Here is an 18,635-nt window from a genome sequence, read left to right as displayed (position 1 = left end):
TCCCTCCATCCCGCAGACCCCAAGAGAAACACACTTTATCCCCAACCTCATGCTCGGAAAATCTGTTGTTATAAACAGCTCAGCTCTGGCTGCTCTGTGTCTGGAGACTGATGGGAACACCATAATGCCAAGACCATGTGGGGTAGAGCAGGAAAAGATTAACAAGGGGGTAGCCCTCTCAGTTAAGGGCCCAAAGCACCAGCTCCAAGTGAGCCAGAAAACCACTGAGCCGCTCAAGCCAGCTCAGAAACACAGGAACTCTCCCTCCCCCCCCCCCCCCCCCCGCCCCCAAGCCCTTTCACATACTAGTTGTGGCAGATTACATGTCTGCACCCAACTATTCAGTCTCCACCCTGTAGAACAATGCTTTCTGGCCTGCTCCAACATGACCTGCACTATATATCCTGTGAGAACACAGACTCGCTGAGCTTGGTCTGAGATTTGCTTTGGTCAGTGGACCTGTACGCTGAGTTTCCTCCAACTCCTCTTTCCTTCCTCCTAAGAGCAGCATGCTCCAGACCGGGGCTGCCCTTCAGCCTGGGTCCTGAGATGAAGAGATGCATGCAGGCAGGCCCCAGCCAACGATGGCAACCAGGGGTGTGCAATGTGGGTAAAAAGAAAACATGGTGTCAACCTCTGAGGTCTGGCAGTTGTCCTTGCGGCATAATCTGGCAAGAGCTAATGTGCGAGGGGTCACAAACTCAGAGCTCGTGGGCAAGCAAACTGGAAGAGTGACGCCGAAAGAATGTGTAAGACGTGGGACTGGCAGGGCTGTGGCAGACAGGAAGTAGCCGAAGGTAGGCTCCAGTGTTAGACTTGATTATGAGTTAAAATAAAAACAGCTGTTTATGTGATTGAACATCAGAGGCCAAGATTTTAATAACACAGAGGACTAATTTTTTTTACCTGAAAGCTTAACTACAAAGAAACATGTAGTTAAAAACAAAAAATGTAATGACACAACCTCATATTGATTTTTATAATCATTTAACTTTTTCGAGATCTTTTAGGCACCAATCTCTAGTTGAGAAGGAACAGTTTTCTGAAATTTGGCAGTTATTCATATTATACGTCTGTGTGTTGTTGTTTTAAAGTGAAGAGAAATTATTTTTTATTTTAAAAGTTCTCTTTTAAAAACTTCTGAGTTAGCTTCACAAACAATATAAACATTTACAAAATTAACCAAATCTAATCATACCGCAAAAATAATCACCACTTGTCTTAAAGAAAGTGACTCCTATGTGAACAGGGATTGATTGATTCCATAGACTACTTCACTGAATTGATTTTATTATGACTGAATCAGGTCTGAGACCAGGGAAATGGAAATAGCCTTGTTATAGAGACTCACAAATTACAATAGTTCTAATTGAAATTTTTTCTTTTAGAAGAATTACAAATATTTGTGTATTACAAGAGCTAACTATGTACTTTCAAGTTTATATTTTTTGCCAAAGGATTTGATCGCTTGCCATCACTTAATCCAGAAAAAAGGAATCAATTGTCCCATTTCAGTCATAATTGGAAATTGCACAATCCCAAGAATATGGGGAAGAAGTGTTCCTCTTTAATCTACTAGTAACAGATCCAACAAAAGAGACATCAGTGCTTCCATTAAAAAAAATAAATATACTTCTACACGATATGAAAATCAGCTTTGATTTTAGACCACACATTAGGGCTTTCCTCTTGATGTGAAACTAATAACAATAGAGCAGCATTGTTTTTTTTCTTCTTTATTCTCAAACTGATTGCTAATAAGAAAACACACGGAGATTAGTAATGTAACTCAAATCTTTAGTCTTCTCTTTCCAACTCAAGTACCAGAATACGACATTCCTTTCGATATATGCTGGCCATCAGAGTCTTTTCTTTTTTGCCTTTAGAGTCCTTTCCCAAGGGAAACACACTGCCTGGCATTCTATGTTAATCCTAATTCCCAGGTAGAAAACGAGACGGATAAATTGACATCTAAAAACACTGGGGATTATATTTTTAAAAACAAGACAATAGTTTAGATTTTCTCCCTTTCATTCTTCTCTATATTACCACAATAAAATATTTATCAAAGTTAAAGAGATTACTGATACACAATAATGACCAATAACTTTACATTAATGGAGTTATCAATAACACATTGAAATAACTGGAAAAGAGTGCAAATGTAAAGGGTGATTCACTATTCTGTTTATACAGTATTGAAAAAACATAACATTTAAACACTAAAAAATTTCTAAGCAATATTAAATAATAATTGATAACTCTGAAATACTGCAACACCTTGAAGTACCTTCTGAATGACCAAAGACAGGTAATAGTTTGGTATAACTCCAAGTTTTTACACAGAACTATATATTTTTAAAATTGGTAATCCACATAAGAGATACACAAAACCATTAACTGACTATACTATTCAATAAATAGAGCTTCACGTTGCTTTGTTGATATGAACTAATGAGCTTATAATTCAATAAAATCCCTTTAAGAAGTTCTAGTCTACAGAATGATTTTTTCAAATTGTTATTAACAAAAGACTTTGTTTCATTCCTCTCAATATCATCTTTAAAGGGCCTGATTTGATTTCTGTCAAAATATAATAGTCTCTAGTCTATGGGTGCGTCATGAATTTCAGTTCAGTGCAAGCCAACACAGTGATCTGCTCATGAGTGTTCCATTACAGTGCCAACTCTGACGCTTCCCACAAAGTGTCCTGTCCTTCTCTAAGTTTTGAGTAGAACATGAAATTAATAATGGCATGTGGTGTTCCTCAGCATAACCTGCCAAAATGTGATAATTTCCTTGGAAGAAAAGCCATGGGCTGCAATCACACGTCTGAGCTGACAGACATCCAAATGAATCCTATACAAAAAGAAAAGGTTTGTGTCTTCTGGAATATGAATGTCCACTTTCAACAAATTCAAACAGATCCCAACATAAACATCTTCAAACTTGATGGGTTTGACGTGACTCATCATCTCATAGATTTTTGGCACCAAGTCTCTGGACATCACATAACCAAACCCACTGCAGTAGGGAGGGAACACCTTGAAGGGATACTCCTGATAGGAAATATGGGCTTTTTGGTAAAATCCTCTATAGGAATAATTATCAATTAGAGGATAACCGGTGAAAAACTTCTCTGACTGGTTTAAATTTAGAAGATACTTTACTAAATTGCCAGTATTGATAAAGACATCGGTGTCTGTTTTCATGACGTACTTGGCATTGGGGCAAAACTCATTGACCCACCTGAAGGCCATAATGGTTTTCAAGGTCAGGTTATTGTATGTGTCTAAAAAATCTTGTCGTATTATGTCACCGTAGAGAAGGTGCTCATCCTCTAGGGACAATGATAACACTTTGTCTTCCTTTTCGGCCTGCTGGCCTAATAAGAAAAATGTAAGAACCTCATATCCCCACCAAGACTTTTTTTCACCCCAAGTAACTCTAACGGCCTGTCTGGCTTTCACATCGGAGGGGTGTGAGGTCACCAGGATGACAAGAAATGGATTTTGATGAGAGCAGTTGGAATGCTCTTGAAGGGTGAAGCGAAAGTTTTGCCTGTAAATGGGCTCATACTCATAGAAGTACATCCAGTTGACGCGCTCTATCACATTGTACTGGGGCAGGCTGAGGTACCACATCACGAGGAAGCTCAGGAGTGACAGCAGCAGGAGGCTCCATTTGAGGGATCTCAGTGACATCCTATTGGGGAGTGTGGTCAGGAGAGCCAGGGCCATCCACAGCAGCTCAGAAGCGCGTGGCTCAGCTTCTGGGAGATTGACCAGAGACCAGGTTAGTCGTCCACCACCCAAAACACATTTCCAAATGATACCTGACTGTCTACTTAAGGAGAAAGAGCAGGAGAACAAAGCTCCAAGCGAACCCCCAAATCCTAACCCAAATCTTACTGACTTCCTTTAACTGTAAACAAGTGGGTAACAACAACCAAAAATATCGTTGAGCTTTTTACATCAAGATAAAGGTTAAAAATATTCTTGATTATTTTGGAAAATTCATAGTTCTTGTTTCACATTAGTTCCTAGTTCTCATTCTAACAAAGCAGCACATTTTAACAAGTCTCGGACAAACGCAAGGAAAGTGCCCTAAGTAAAGGGAGTCGTTTATAATTGCATGTAGGCAGTGGAAGCCCTGTTACTCTTCAACATTGGGGAAAACTCAAAACAGCAACTCTCATTACAGAAGTTAACTTACATGCATTTCTACAAGCCACGGTTTCCAAATGTGAAAATGTGACTGTGGTTATGATGCCTATGGCCTGTGGGACCACGAAGAAAATAAAGCAGCAGCAAAAAGCAGAGGAACTATCTAGTCCAAAAGGCAGGAAAGGCCTCTCAAGGACTGGCCAGAACAGAATCTGGGCTTCCTACTACACAGGTGGGCAGAGAGACCGGAGTCTACAGCCCAGCTCCTTCCTTTCCCAACAAGGCAGGCGTGTATGCTGTTTACCTCTTGGGGCCTCAGCTTCCTCCTCTTTACATCCTGAATCCTGAAGATGTTAATACCGTGCAAATTTGTGCTAATGTGTGCAAAGTATGTGGCCCGTGTTAGTTATTCAACAAACAGAGGCTGCCATCACCAGCTGTGTTCTATCCTTGGCATCTTTTCCATCCTGTGTCTCTAATTTGATTTTTACTGTCAAAAGGGATCATTCTAAAGAAATAATCTTGATGAATTCTCACTACCTGAAGAAAAGGGGGTTCAAAGCCATAAGTATATTTCTATTTATTACCTTCTTCTGGATTTCTTTCTTCTGAGTGAGTGGAAGACCTTCGATTTCACCAATTGAACATTCAGTAGTAAGCAGTAGTCAGAATGCTTGAAATTTCTGTAAGATACATAAGAAACATAACAGCATTGACATATGGGTCAGGGGACTAGGGAGGTCAAAGAGGGGAAAGGGAGACTTATAACATAATTTAAAAAAAAATACTGCTGGTCCACAGAATTCAGAGTTCCTGACTTCATCACGGAAGAGGGTAGCTGGTATTCAAGACTTAAAATCTCTAAGTTCTCACGTCAGCTGGTGTCTCATGTCCCTCACGACAGTTCTACTTCCCCCTTAGAGACCTCAGGGGCCACTACAGGAAGTAAAACACGGCACTTCTCAGTGACACTGCTGTACCCTATCTTTAATTCTGTTCCCGTAACTTCTTTGTAAAGGGACTGCAGGGATACCTCCCACACTCGGCCGTGTGGGGTGTTGGAGTGGAAGAATGAAGGAGGCGTGTGGCGAAAAGGGGAAAAAATAGACTAACCACAAATACTATAAAACAGTGGTTCATTCAGGGTGAGGGAAACAGAGGCATTCTCATATATTTATAGGTTTCTTTGTATTTGAAATTTACCCCAATAAAGGAAGAAAAGGCATAATAAAAATGCTTGGATATCAGAGCTAAATAGCCCACCCTACATCTTGGCTGCAACACTTAACGACTGTGTGCCCCTTGGGGAAGTTATTTCACTTCATAAGAGTTTCTTTTTTTCAGCTCCAAGCCAAGAATCCCAATGCTAATTCAGTTAGTTCGAGGTTTGTGGGGGAGAAGATGGATTGCCCAGTCAGCTCAGGGGCCCTCAGCAATTTCCGAAGTGGAATGGCACGCAGGCATGCGGACGGATGCACACAATATGATGTCATGGGAATCACACTGGCCTGGCCTCAGGTCTGGGATGGGCTCATGCCCTGATGCGGGATCACAGGCAGCTGGTCTCCCAGCACAGGCCTCCTTGGGCCAGCTGAGCAGTGGGCTTGGTGAACCCTGACATGGTTCTAAATCCCAAATCTCAGGGGAGGGACAGGAAGAAGACCCTGAAAACATTGACGAACAGAAACATAGAAAAAGGCCAACGGGGAAGTAGACCATGATTTTATTACTGAGATCTTATATAATAACTAGGGGCCCGGTGCACGAAATTTGTGCACGGGGAAGGAGGGGTCCCTCAGCCCGATCTGCACCCTCTCCAATCTGGGAGCCCTCAGGGGATGTCCTACTGACGGCTTAGACCTGCTCTGCTCTCTGCGGACCTGCCTGCTTGACGCCACCGTAGGCCTGGTGTCTGCTCTCTGTAGGGGCCTGCCTGTCCTTCGCCGCTGGGGTCAGGGGCAAGCAGCGCCCTGCTGTCTTCTCTCTGGCTCGCCACTGCAGGGGCAAGCAGGACCCTGGTGTCTGCTCTCTGTGGGGGCCCTGCAAGGGACTGCTTGCCCCTCGCTGCCACGGCCAGTGGCCAGCAGGGCCCTGCTGTCTGCTCACTTGCTGCAGGGGACATTCCCACCCCCTTCCTGGCCACTTGGGTGTGCGCCAGCTTGGAGTGCCTGGGTCCTAGGGATGTTCCCACCCCAACCCCAGCCGCTTGGCACCTGCAAGCTTAGGCCGGACATTCCGGACTTCGGCCGCTCAGGGCCTATGCACAGGCCTACAGGCTCAGAGCGGCCTGGCTCCAGAGGACACCGTTCCCTGTGAAAGGGCTGTGGCCAGTTTCCCCTCCTGCTCCCAGCCACTCCTGCTGGGTTTCCCCTCCCGCTCCCGGGCGCCCTGGCGGGTTTCCCTCCAGCTCCCGGGCGCCCTGGCGGGTTTCCCTCCCGCTCACAGGCGCTCAGGCAGGTTTCCCTCCCGCTCCCGGGCGCCCTGGCGGGTTTCCCTCCCGCTCCGGGGCGCTCAGGCAGGTTTCCCCTCCCGCTCCCAGGCACTGCCCATTCCCCTCTGAGCCACTGCCCCTCCTTGCAGCCACTGTGGCTGGGCTTGCCCTCCCACCTACCACCTCCCACCTCCCACCTCTGCAGCCTTGGGTCCATTTCTGTCCTCCAGGCCTCTACTTAGCTTTCTTCTGTACCTCTTGGCCTCCATGTTGTCCTCAGTCTTCCCTCGCAACTGGTATATGCAAATTAACCGCCATTTTTAGCTTCTATAATTGAAACATTGTATCTTTTGGAGCTGTTGCTTCAGGAGCTCAGAGCCAGGCGGCAGCAGGCCTGGGAACCTTGGCTTCCTCCGTCACTGGAGCAAGCAAGCCTTATGTTCCGCTTCAAGCTGCCTGGCTGCCGGCCGCCATCTTGGCTGACAGTTAATTTGCATAGGATATGCTGATTAGCCAATGGGAAGGGTAGCGGTCGTACGCCAATTACCATGTTTCTCTTTTATTAGTGTAGATGCCACACATCACTGTCAAGAAATAAACTATATATAAATTATAATTTAAAAGCAATTTCCACTTTATTAAAGATAAACTCATGATTATATGTAACTACACGTGCATTCCCCAACTGGATCCCACATCATCTACACTAAGCAAACATCCTCTCCTATCACACAAGCCTAGTGCAATGCTGGCTACACAGCGGCTGCCAGTAATTACTTGTTGATTGGGTGGTTGATCCTTAACAGCTGAAAAAACATCTCAACTAACAGCAAAGCCCAGAAAACCTCCAGAGACAGAGCACATCAGCTTCCAGGTTATGAAGCGTGCCAAGGCTGTCACCATCATAGGAAACCGCCATCCCAGACGAGTCATCGGCACCTCCATGATTAAGCACCAGAACTTACCGCCCAGTCCAATCCCAGGCTGAGCCTATGTCTTATCAACAGGTGTTTTAGCTTCAAAAGGGCTTGGTGGGACAAAAGAATCAAACTTAAACCATTAATTTTGAATGGAGGGCTCCTCAGAGTTTTTCATGTTAATGTACAATCTCTCAGAAGAGGCTATATTATGCAATGTTTCTCAAATTTGTCTGAACAAAGAACGCACTTTAATTCTCAGAGTCTGTGGCAGGACTAGAAGAATTCCATACTTTGGGAAAGCCTGTCCTAGAACATCATTGCAATCACTGAATTAAGAAACTAGTTTCTGTGAATCTTTCCTATCTAATAATAGACAAACAGGGTAATTAACCGTACCTTTGCTATGCCTCCCATTAGCTAATCAGTGCAATATGCAAATTAACTGCCAACAAAGATGGCAGTTAATTTGCATACATAGGCTCCAAGTGGCGGAGCAAAGGCTGAAGGCGAGCCGGAGCAGCGAAGACGGAGGACAGAAGGCGGCTCCGGCCAGGGCTGTGAAGATGGGAGATGGAAGGCTGCTCTGGCCAGAGGGAAGGCCTGGGTCCCGGGTGCTGGAGGAAAACCGGTGCCCGCAACCAGGAGAAGGGAAGGCCTATTGCACAAATCTCTTCGTGTAACAGGCCTCTAGTTAATAAATAAGACTTTTTAAGAGCAGTTTAGAGTTAAAAAAAAATTTTTTTTGGAACACATTGGTTCAATTACTTTGGAAAACTTTTCAGTGTTATTCACTAAGGCTGAACATCTATGTACCCTATGATACAGCAATACCACTCCTAGCTACAACACTCAACAGTGTGTATGCATATAAGGACACCCAAATATGCCCAGAATGTTCGTAATAGCACACTTTTCATGACAGCCCCTACCTGGAGTCAACCCACAGTAGAAGAGAGAAATACATTCATATCATAGCACATTGTACAAAATGAAAATGAACAAACTGCAACCTCACATGACATCATGGAGAATCTCTTAAAGATAACATGGAGCTAACGAAACCAGACACATCAAGAAGAGACGTCATGATTCCATTACACAAAGTTGAACAGCAGGCAAAAGCAATCTGTGGTGTTAGACTTGAGGACTCTAGGAAGAGGGAGGAAACACTCACTGGGAGAGGCTGAAGAGGACTGGCTGGGCTGATGGTTCTATTTCTTGACCTAAATTGTGGTTACACATGTGTTTACTTGGATAATTCATCTTCTAACTTTGTGCACTTTCTTTTTGTTTGTTATACTTCAACAGAAACATTGAGTCAATTGGCAATCCAATGAGTCATTTTGGGTATCTGGTTACTGTGTGCAATCGGTGTTGGCAGGGGTCTACATGGCCCTGGGTGCCCGTTGTGGTGTGTAATGTTCAAGAGAGCCCACAAGTTAAGGCACTTTTAAAACCTTTACTGTTTGCATTTAATAGGTAAGAAAACTAAGGCTTGGGGAGAGTCAAAAACTTGCCCAAAGTCCCAGGTTTGTAAGCGAGGGAGACAAAATCAAACAGGACTCCAGATCTCAGGTTCTTGGCCACTACCTTCTTTTTTCTTTAATTTAATTTAATTTTATTGTTTAAAGTATTACAAATAATAGTACGTATGTTGGCCACTACCTTCTTATCTATCCTAGGGAGTCTGCTGCCCACCCCTTGACCAGGGTTGGGTTGAGTGGGTTTTAATTTCTTGCAACCACTGAATCTTGATAGAAACAGTAAAGCAGCATCACAAGTCTTTACACAGAAAGATTCAAGATTCCCACTCTCAAAACCTGAAATCTGAAGTATTAACAACAGTAACAGTTAATAACTAATCATTCATAAAAATACAGACCTTCTTATTTTGTAACAAAACCATGCTGGGCACTCGGAAATAAATGGGGGAGGGGAGAGTGACCTGGGAGATTCAGTTCAAATGAAAATACTAGTAAGCACTCCAGAGAAACAGAACAAAGAGTACCACTATTTAAACCAGAATGACCTGGAATTCTTTCCTGGGATGCAAAAATGTTGGTTATTTTTTGCAAAGGGAAAGCAAATTTAATTATTTTCAAAAATATACAAAAATTTTTCTAATTGCAAATGTAATGTATATGTTCCCCACCCTTGCAGAGTCTGCACTTGCTCTTCCTCCTAACTCACAAGCCGGTTCTGGAAAAGGCTGGCTCCTTCTCACGCTGCAGGTCTCAGCAAAATGTCACTTGGGAGAGTCCTTCCGAACCTCTTATCTCAAGCAGTACCCTCAGCTTTTATTTTCTGTCACATCTTCCATTCTCTCCTTAGCATGTAACCCTGCCTGAAAGGTTTTGTCTACTTGTCTACTGCCTGTCCTTGCCTGCCTTGTTCACTGCCATATCCCTGGTGCCTAGCACATAGTAGGTGCTTGCTAGATATCTGAATATTATGCAAATGGCCTGGGAAAGTGCTTGTATGCACTTTTGTAAGTACCGTACACACATCAATCATGTCCTATTTCTTATAAATACTCACCCATGAGGAAAATTTCTCAAACTGAACACATTAATTCAGAAACAAAGCAATACAAAACTACCATTCCGACCACTGAGTATATCAGAAACAAACAACAGGTGATGTTTTTCAACTTCTCTCCCGCCTCTTTCTTTAGCCCAGTAGTTCTCAAGCGTTGCTGCACATCATAATCTCCTGGAGAACTTGAAAAACTCGACACCAGGATACCCACAGGGCCAACCACCTCGAAATTTCAGAGGGCGGTGAGGGTCAGGTAGCTTCCCAGGTGACTCCAATATCCTGCTCTAGACCCTCGAAGTGCAGTGCATGGGACCTTGATAGACATGCAGACCCTCAGGCCCCACCCTGGACCTCCTAAATCAGAAACTACATTTTATAAAGTAACACATATAAACACGCAGGATGGGGCTGGCACACAGTGACAGCTGAGTAGATGGTACTGCTATTGTTAAAGTCCACACTATATGCTCCATAGCTTACTCTTATTTGCTCATATTTGTTCTATCGACAAACCCCGCTGCTGGCTCCAATGTCTCCTATACGACAGTGCACGCTCTAGAAACACATTTAAACAGGCAAATAAATCCTAGTCCATCCACTTTCCTCCTCCAAATCAGCAGGTCTTCTTTTAGAGTCCTCGGATTATGTTTCTTCTAGGATCTTAACATTCCTGTTGTTCTGCATCCTGAACATAGAAGCCGACGGGACCGGCGGCAGCGGTGCACAAAGCCAAACGTGGACTTTTCGGGTTCCTCCTCCACACACAGGCTTCCCTCTCGCATGACCCTCCCGCCCTACAGTCCTCCCGTGGCTGAACGACATTATTTTTCGCGGTATGATGTGCACTGTCACAAGTCCTACAATAGGCACTTCTAGCCACTGGAGAGGAACGACAAAACACATTAACCTTTTCAAATGGAGGTGTGAGGTACTCAAGTGGCATCAACCTACTGTAAGAACTGTGCATATTTGGTAAGCTTTACGTTTTTCTTTTTACTTTGAAGCACACAGCTGGATGTAGACTAGAGAATCAACTTGTATTTATTGAACGAGTGAACTGTGACTGTTAAGTTTACCTAATTTAATGATGCTTAAAAATAAAATACGCTTTAATCTGTCAAAAGTTTGCATTAAAAAGAACCTGCCTTACTTCATCCATTTTATATATATATATACACATGTATATATATATATTCCATTTTAAAATGACCACTGATAAGTTAGATGTAAGTCGTTGGTGATGCATTTGGTTTATCGTCTTCCATGAGGACTAGAAGTAGTGGCACTGGGGGATGTCCTAGTCTGGGGAAAACAAAAGCTTAGAAGAGCCATGGTAGATGCTTTCAAATATTCTGAACAATATGTGAGTTTTAACTCCAGAAGGCAGATGGAAGCCCAAAGATTAAAATTAGTGAGAGGGTCCAATATAGATTTCTAGAACACACTGCTCCTCACCAGTGGAAATCTTCAAGTGGTTGGCGGGAATGTTACAGAAATTAATTCCTCATTGAGTTTCAAGTTATTTTAGGTAACCTCTACGGTCTCTCCCAACTCCAAGATTCCATGACTTTGTTACTGATGTTTAAAATGCAGTATATGGAAAAGGTTTATTTTTTATGTAATTTAAAAACACTTCAATTTTTAAGAACAAATCTGAAGTATTCATTGAGTTGAAGAAAAAAAAACAACAACTACCATTAAGCACAACTTTCTATGGTTGTTACACAGTTTTAAGTAGAGGGTGAGCATAAATACCTAATACTTCATCACCACTTCCCAATTCTGCCCTTGGATTCCCTGCTGGTTGCATCAGTACTACCTTCAGGTATATTCTGAGATATATGGGAGAATGTCTTTCATGCAAGTCTTATTAAAATAAAAGCCTCCTGCCTTGGTGTGTTGAAGTAGAAGACACGTAGAGTTTTAAAAACGTATTTTAAAAAGACATGATATACTGGTATACATATAATATACATATATATACATATATACTATTTGCAGACAACGTACTTTCTTGTAGGAATAATAATATGTGGGAATATTTATAAATTTCTGGGATTGGGCTAAGAACAATAAGAGCAGCCAAAAGTAGCAAAATCTGAGAAGGAAAATTCAGCTGCAATTTTCTTTTTGCTTCTGCCCTATCTGCGCTTGCAACAACAACAACAACAAAACCCACTCTTAATAATGTAAATGCATGTTAGGATTTTAAACGGGGTTTTTTGTTTTATTTTTTTAAGGAAAGGTGGGCTTGGGCTTAAGTCTGTATCACTTCTATAGCAATTTACAAAGCACAGTGACTATACTGTAAAATAAGTGTAATCACCCTATTTTTCAGAGACCCGTGCAGTCCAAGTACAGGCAGTCCTGGAGCCCAAACTCAGGCCCACCTCCAAATGCTGTGCTCCTTCTCCAGACCACAGTGCAACAGGAGAGCCAGCCTCACATCTGGCCTTACAGCCTCTTGAGATTCCTGGGCAGGGAGCAAAGAGTAGAGTGAAAGTGCCTTACCTTTGCACTCAGGGGTGGGCGGTCTGAGAGAATGCCATGACAGAGCAGCCTGCGGGAAGAGGCACCAGGATGGCCGGATCTGGAGAAGCTAGGAAAACTGGAGCAGAGCAAAGATCACACCCATCAGGCAGAAGAGCAGAAGGCTGGACTTCTGTCTGTTGCATTACAGCTTTACCAACTGGAGGACATTTCATTCACTCATTTGGAACACTGGACAGGTGTCAGAGGCTGGGGCTGCAACGGGGAAGATGACAGGCAAACCCTGCCCTCAAGTAGCTGCACTCCCTGGAGAGCGAGGAGGAAGGCTCCTATCTCCAAGGTGCGCATCAAATGTAATGAGTAAAGCTCCCCTGGAGAAGATGAAGGGAGACCTCCCTCCTCAAATGTCTCCAAATTAGTGGGCAGCCTCCTTGGTGGGGAGCTGAGTTTGCAACTCTCAGAATGTGTAGATGCTCAATTAATGTGCAAATTATAGGACCAGTGTCAGTTTAGAGAACCATTTAATACTCTAAGAGGTAAGAGTCAATTACCATTTTTATCTTAGAAAGTGGGTAACTCCATCTTTGAAAACAAAGTCTGTTACCAAAATAGTAGCCAAATACAGTACCAGATAAGAGACAAGGTTTGAGTCCTCAGTCATAGCGAGGGTAGGTGGCCAAAGACTTGTCTAAGCACAGCTTAGGAGCTTAGCAAAATTCTATGTTCTAGTCCAGAAGTGGGCAATTTAAAAAAGTAAATAAAAAGCCAGATAGCAAACATTTTCTTTGTGAGCCATATGGTCTCTACTCAATCAATTCTGCCTTTGTAGTAAAAACAGAGCCACAGACAATATTAAATACATAGGTATGGCTGTGCTCCAATACAATCATCATATATAATAAAAGCCCAGCGACCATAATGGTGTAACGACCAGAACGACCACTCGACTGGTCACTATGAGGTGCACTGACCACCTCTCGGTGGCCCCTGCTCCTGGCCCGCAGGCTCCGATCGCAGGATGGTGAACAGGGAACCACGGGGAACGGGGTGGGACTGGGGACTGGTGAGCGGGCAGAAGATGGCCCTGATCGCAGGCTAGGCCTAGGAACCCTACCCGCACACGATTTTGTATTGTACGCTGGGCCTCTAGTTTTGTTTATAAAACAGGATGCTGGTCTGGAAGTGTTTGTTCTAACACAGTGGTTCTCAACCTTCCTAATGATGCGACCCTTTAATATAGTTCCTCATGTTGTGGTGACCCCCAATTTCACTGTTACAAATTGAGCATAATTAAAGCATAGTGACTAATCACAAAAACAATATGTAATTATATATGTGTTTTCCGATGGTCTTAGGCGACCCCTGTGAAAGGGTCGTTCGACCCCCAAAGGGGTCTCGACCCTCAGGTTGAGAACAGCTGTTTTAACATGAAATAGCATGCCTTAGGACATCAATAAAATGTCCTAAGATCTCTCTTCTCTATGTTCCCTCGTGACCTCAAAGGGCCAGGCTACTGAAGAGGGTCCTAGCGCTGGTAATGTGTTTCCTAAGTGAAATGGTTCCTGGAGGGTAGGCAGAGCTGATCATTATTAACCTGGGCTGTGGATATCACATGGGGACAACAAAAGGCTTTGGCTCTCTGGTTGACTAGCTACATTCAGGGTCAGACACACATAGAATGGTAAACTCTCATCATCTACTCTAGTTATCGGTTTTTATTCCTTAATTTATCAGAGCTTTGAGTGGTACAAGCTTATGAAGCCAGATATTCCATTCTGCAGCCTCTCCAGGCTCTACCCTACAGATGATCTCCCCATATTTAGATGTGGCCCCTGCACCTCTCTATGCTTCTAGCCCATACCCTCTTCTGCCCTCTCCTCAAATTCACAATGTGTCAAGAGCTCGGGTGCCAAACACAAATCAGTATTTATAATATGCAACTTCTTACTAATACCATTGCTCATAGTCCCAAAAGAGATATGTGCCAAAGAGCTTAATGTTAAGTGAACTGCAATTTCTGAATGCATCTGTTATATAAGGTCATTTAAGGACACTCTGTTTGACCCCACACATTTGACCTCAATCATGAGCTGTGACGTATGGTTATCCACCAACACTGTGAGCAAGAATGAGCAGTGATAGCTTTTAGAGCTGCAACAGAATAGTACATTTGTCCTAGACATTATATAGTGGCGAAGGGGATAAAGGTATTTCCTAAAATGGGATTCTACCTATATCATCCAATGGTGGACAGAACAGAGCTGAGACTGGACAGACAGAAAAGGCAAATCACTGGAAGGGGAAAGAAAAGAGAAGAAAGTATCCACTGGTTTATTTTCTTTGGGATAAAGAGAATTGAGTCAGAACCTGAAGTTGACTATAACCGCCAAATTAAGTTTACATAGTTAAATTTTCCTGAGGTACTATGGTATTTTAACACTAATTCCATTTTTGGAAAAAAAAATGTTCAAAATGATTTAGTAGACCTTAACTAAGTCTTGTACCTTCTCAAATCCTTTGGGGGAAAGAAATACACTAGAATATATAACCAAATGTGTAGCTGTGTAAATGATCCTTAAAATTTTGTAAAGGAGACTATTATGTCAATCTTACGCATGCAGGATAACTTCTAAATTAAAGTAAGATGAACTTACCTGTAGAATTTCAGATGAGACCAGAGCACTAGCTGAACTTCTTTGTTGTTTTCTGTATTCCATGCTTTAATGAAAACAGATTCGCTGGGGACTATTGAACAGAAGAACAGAAAAATAATACATCTGAGTCAGAAAACATTGGGCACTGTGACATCTAAAATTAATGTTCTAGCCTGGCTGGTGTGGCCCCGTGGTTGAGCGCGGACCTGTGAACCAGAAGGTCACGGGTTCAATTCCCGGTCAGGGCACATGCCTTGGTTGCAGGCTTGATCTCCAGTGTGGGCGTGCAGGAGGCAGCCGATCAAGGATTCTCTCTCATCACTGATGTTTCTATCTCTCTCTCCCTCTCCCCTCCTCTCTGAAATCAATAAATATATATTAAAAAAATAATAAAAAAATAAAATCAATGTTCTATACCTAGCAAGCTATGGGAGCAAATTATTATATATCGACACTTCACTTTTGGAAAAATGATCCTGTCTTCTTCCTTCTTGTCCACAAATCACCTCGTGCATCTAATCTGGAAGTATACTTAGCCACTGTTTTGATAGACTTTATTTTCAGGGTTGGAATTACCCAATGACTATTCATTTGAATAAACCTTTCTAGTCTAGCAGAAAAATGTCATAGACTCTTATCCCTCAATTTTAAACAGTTCCCTTCTCTAGGCTGATACAGGTCCAATTTGCGCTTTTATCAGGCATCGACACAAAACCAGATTCTGAAAGCACAAAATCAGCGCCCTACCTCTGGCCTAGCCCCCGGAGGAAAGCTAAGACACAAAGTTGTTCCCGGTTGAGGAATGCAAACTCAAACCTTTTACCTCTGAAAACAAAAAATAAAAAGGGCATGGTTTGATCATCTATTCCAACAGTTCTCAACCTGTTGGTCGCCTAAGACCAACGGAAAACACATATATAATTACATATTGTTTTTGTGATTAATCACTATGCTTTATGTTCAATTTGTAACAATGAAAATACATCCTGCTTATCAGATATTTACATTACGATTCATAACAGTAGTAACATTACAGTTATGAAGTAGCAACGAAAATAATTTTATGGTTGGGGGTCACCACAACATGAGGAACTGTATTAAAGGGTCACGGCATTAGGAAGGTTGAGAACCACTGATTCTATTATTCCTTGGTCGTTGCTCTTCCTGCCAAAGCAGCCACCTCCTAAACGCCAACACGATGTGCAAAACACACAGAGAATAGAAAGCCGCCTCTGCTGGTCCAGCAGCGAGGAGTGGAAAGCAGGGCTACAGAAAGCAACCCGTGCTTGCTGCGGGCATCACTCCAGGCTGCGTGGGAAACTGCGACTACAGGGCACCTTTAAGATTTCTTTTGAAAGGCTTTATATACGCGTGAAGATCGCCTCTTACCAATCACGTAACCACTCGGGGTTCCTCCGCTCTCTGCCCAATTTGCCCATCCTCCTCCTCAGTTCCACATTCTTCCCCACCCCTCCCCAAGAAGAGCCCTCCCACAATTCGGCTCTGAGCCCTCCCTGCGCGTCGGGAATGCGTTGGGGATCCACGGCCACTAAAACCCCCTCTCGGTCCGATCCCCGCCGCCGCCGCCAACACCCCCCTCTACCCGCCCGCCGCCCCGCTCCCCGGCTCCTCGTCCGAGCGGCCCGGATTTACGGCCCGGACCGGGCCTACGACGCGCTCCTGGCAGCCGAGGCCTGAGTCCGCCACGCATCCCCGGTCCGCCACGCACCCCGGCGCTCTCCGGCTCGCCCAGGGCGCCGCCGGGCCCCCTCTCCCGCGCCCGCCGGGCTCGAGCAGCTGTCGGTCGCGGAGGCCGCAGCCCGAGGGCTCGGCTACTCCCCGCGCTCCCGACCCGGCCGGAGTGGGCGGCGCCGCCCAGCCTCCTCCCAGCCTCCCGGTTCAGCTCCGGGCGTCCCCGAGGAGGGCGCGTCCGGGACGCCGCGGGTCCCCAGACCACGCCCGCCACCCAGCCCCGGGGTCTCAAAGCCTCGGGGTCGCCCCAGCCCCCGCCGCAGGCTCACCTGTTCGCGCGGCGCGCACCCCGTTCGTGCGCAGGCGGCGGCCGCCTCTCCCGCCCCGCGCGCACGTACCCTCCCCGCGGCCGGGCGCGCTCAGACCACGCGCAGGGCCCGAGCCCCTCGCTCGCTCGCACGCACGCGCGGCCCCGCGCGGCCCCACGCGGCCGGGGGCCCGCCGCCCTCCTCACCGGCAGGGACGCGCTCGCACGATCCTCGCCATCACCAAGCACCGTCGCCGTGGCACTAGGTATGCGTTTCACACTCGAGGATGGCAAAGGTCCTCCCGCAAAGATTTGTTGCAGACTCGCTCCCCTTGGTCTGCTTGCAAAGTTCGAAAGCTGCGTAAATGCCACACACATGCTAGACTCTAGCAGCTAGAGGCAGTCATGGGGGGATTTACTTATTTATAATTCCGATAGAACTATTAAGGAAAGAAGAAAACAGGGAATTCTTGGCTCTCTCAGAAGAAATGCGCGTTCGCCTCCTAGAATCCATGGAGGAGGAAGGGCGGGAATACGTCGGGCTGACAGTGGTCTGGAGTTGGAACAGGAGTCCTAGGCCTAGGGAGTCAGTCCGGTGCTGTTTGGGAATGCCTCTCGGGAAACTGTCCTTCAGTCTGGAGAAGTCAAAGAAGGTCAGCCCCACCCAGAGTCGTCACCATCTACGTAGTTCTTCCTGGGAGGAGTGGCCAGGCTCTCAGGCTTGGATGGAGGTGGTTGAATTAATCCAGGAATAATACTTCTCCTTTCTCGGAACCCCTGGAGGGGTGCCATCTAACAACAGTTCCCCCTCCTGGCCACTGGGCTCCAGCATTACTGTGTAAAAAGTTGAAAGAGCCCTCCCTAGCTTTTGGCTCAGAGGCTAGAGCTAGACTCTAAGAGCGTCCTCCCACAGACTTGAGGGTCCCTGGTTTGATTCTGGTCAAGGGCACATCCCCAGAAGGGGGCGTGCATAAGGCAGCTGAACCATGATTCTCTCTCATCATTGATGTTTCTATCTTTCCCTCCCTATCCCTTCCTCTCTGAAATCAATAAAAATATATTTAAGAAAAAATAAAGTTGAAAGAGTAGGTCAGTGAACACCCGTACGAAGGCCTCCAAGGTTGTATAACATTTTTCCATAAATACCTTCTTTCCCTCTTCCCTAAATACTTCAGCCTGCATTTCCTAAGAATAAAGACGGAGACATTCTTCTATGCAGCCATATAAGAAACTTCATCACATCTAAGAAGTTTTATAATTTGATGGCACCTAATATCTAGCCTTCATGCAACTTTCTCCCGTTGTCAAAAAAAAGTCACATGTTGTAGAAAGAGTCCAATGAAGAGGCATGCATTGCATTTGCTGTTATGACGCTCTCTTTAAATGCAGAACAATCCTCCACCTTTTTTCGTTTCATGGCATTGACTTGGTGGAGAG

At 44.8% G+C, this 18,635-nt stretch overlaps 1 protein-coding gene across 5 annotated transcripts; it reads right to left on the bottom strand.

Moving 5' to 3' along the window:
* Window positions 1–358: 358 nt before the first annotated feature.
* On the bottom strand, window positions 359–17,836 carry B3GALNT1 (beta-1,3-N-acetylgalactosaminyltransferase 1 (Globoside blood group)). 5 transcript variants are annotated; one of them, XM_070406886.1, is made up of 5 exons: window positions 17,406–17,836; window positions 15,200–15,290; window positions 12,567–12,663; window positions 4,754–4,849; window positions 359–3,772 (listed from the first exon to the last, which is right to left on the bottom strand). In XM_070406886.1, the coding sequence occupies exon 5, from the start codon at window positions 3,738–3,740 to the stop codon at window positions 2,745–2,747; it is 996 nt and encodes a 331-aa protein (XP_070262987.1). In that variant the 5' UTR covers window positions 3,741–3,772; window positions 4,754–4,849; window positions 12,567–12,663; window positions 15,200–15,290; window positions 17,406–17,836; the 3' UTR covers window positions 359–2,744. The 5 variants fall into 5 exon arrangements, with proteins under 5 accessions (XP_070262987.1, XP_070262988.1, XP_070262989.1 ...); XM_070406887.1 differs by lacking the exon at window positions 17,406–17,836 and adding an exon at window positions 17,221–17,297; XM_070406888.1 differs by lacking the exon at window positions 17,406–17,836 and adding an exon at window positions 16,929–17,030.
* Between the last annotated feature and the right edge of the window lie 799 nt (window positions 17,837–18,635).

This window comes from Myotis yumanensis, unplaced genomic scaffold (assembly GCF_028538775.1).
Source record: "Myotis yumanensis isolate MYYU_CA2020_CCGP unplaced genomic scaffold, mMyoYum1.0.hap1 SCAF_2, whole genome shotgun sequence".
In the NCBI taxonomy this organism is placed as follows: Eukaryota; Metazoa; Chordata; class Mammalia; order Chiroptera; family Vespertilionidae; genus Myotis; species Myotis yumanensis.
This window is presented reverse-complemented; position numbering and strand designations above follow the sequence as displayed.

What these genes read in the sequence shown, in the direction of transcription:
- B3GALNT1 (XM_070406886.1), bottom strand. Translation starts at nt 3,740, where the DNA reads ATGGCCCTGGCTCTCCTGACCACACTCCCCAATAGGATGTCACTGAGA.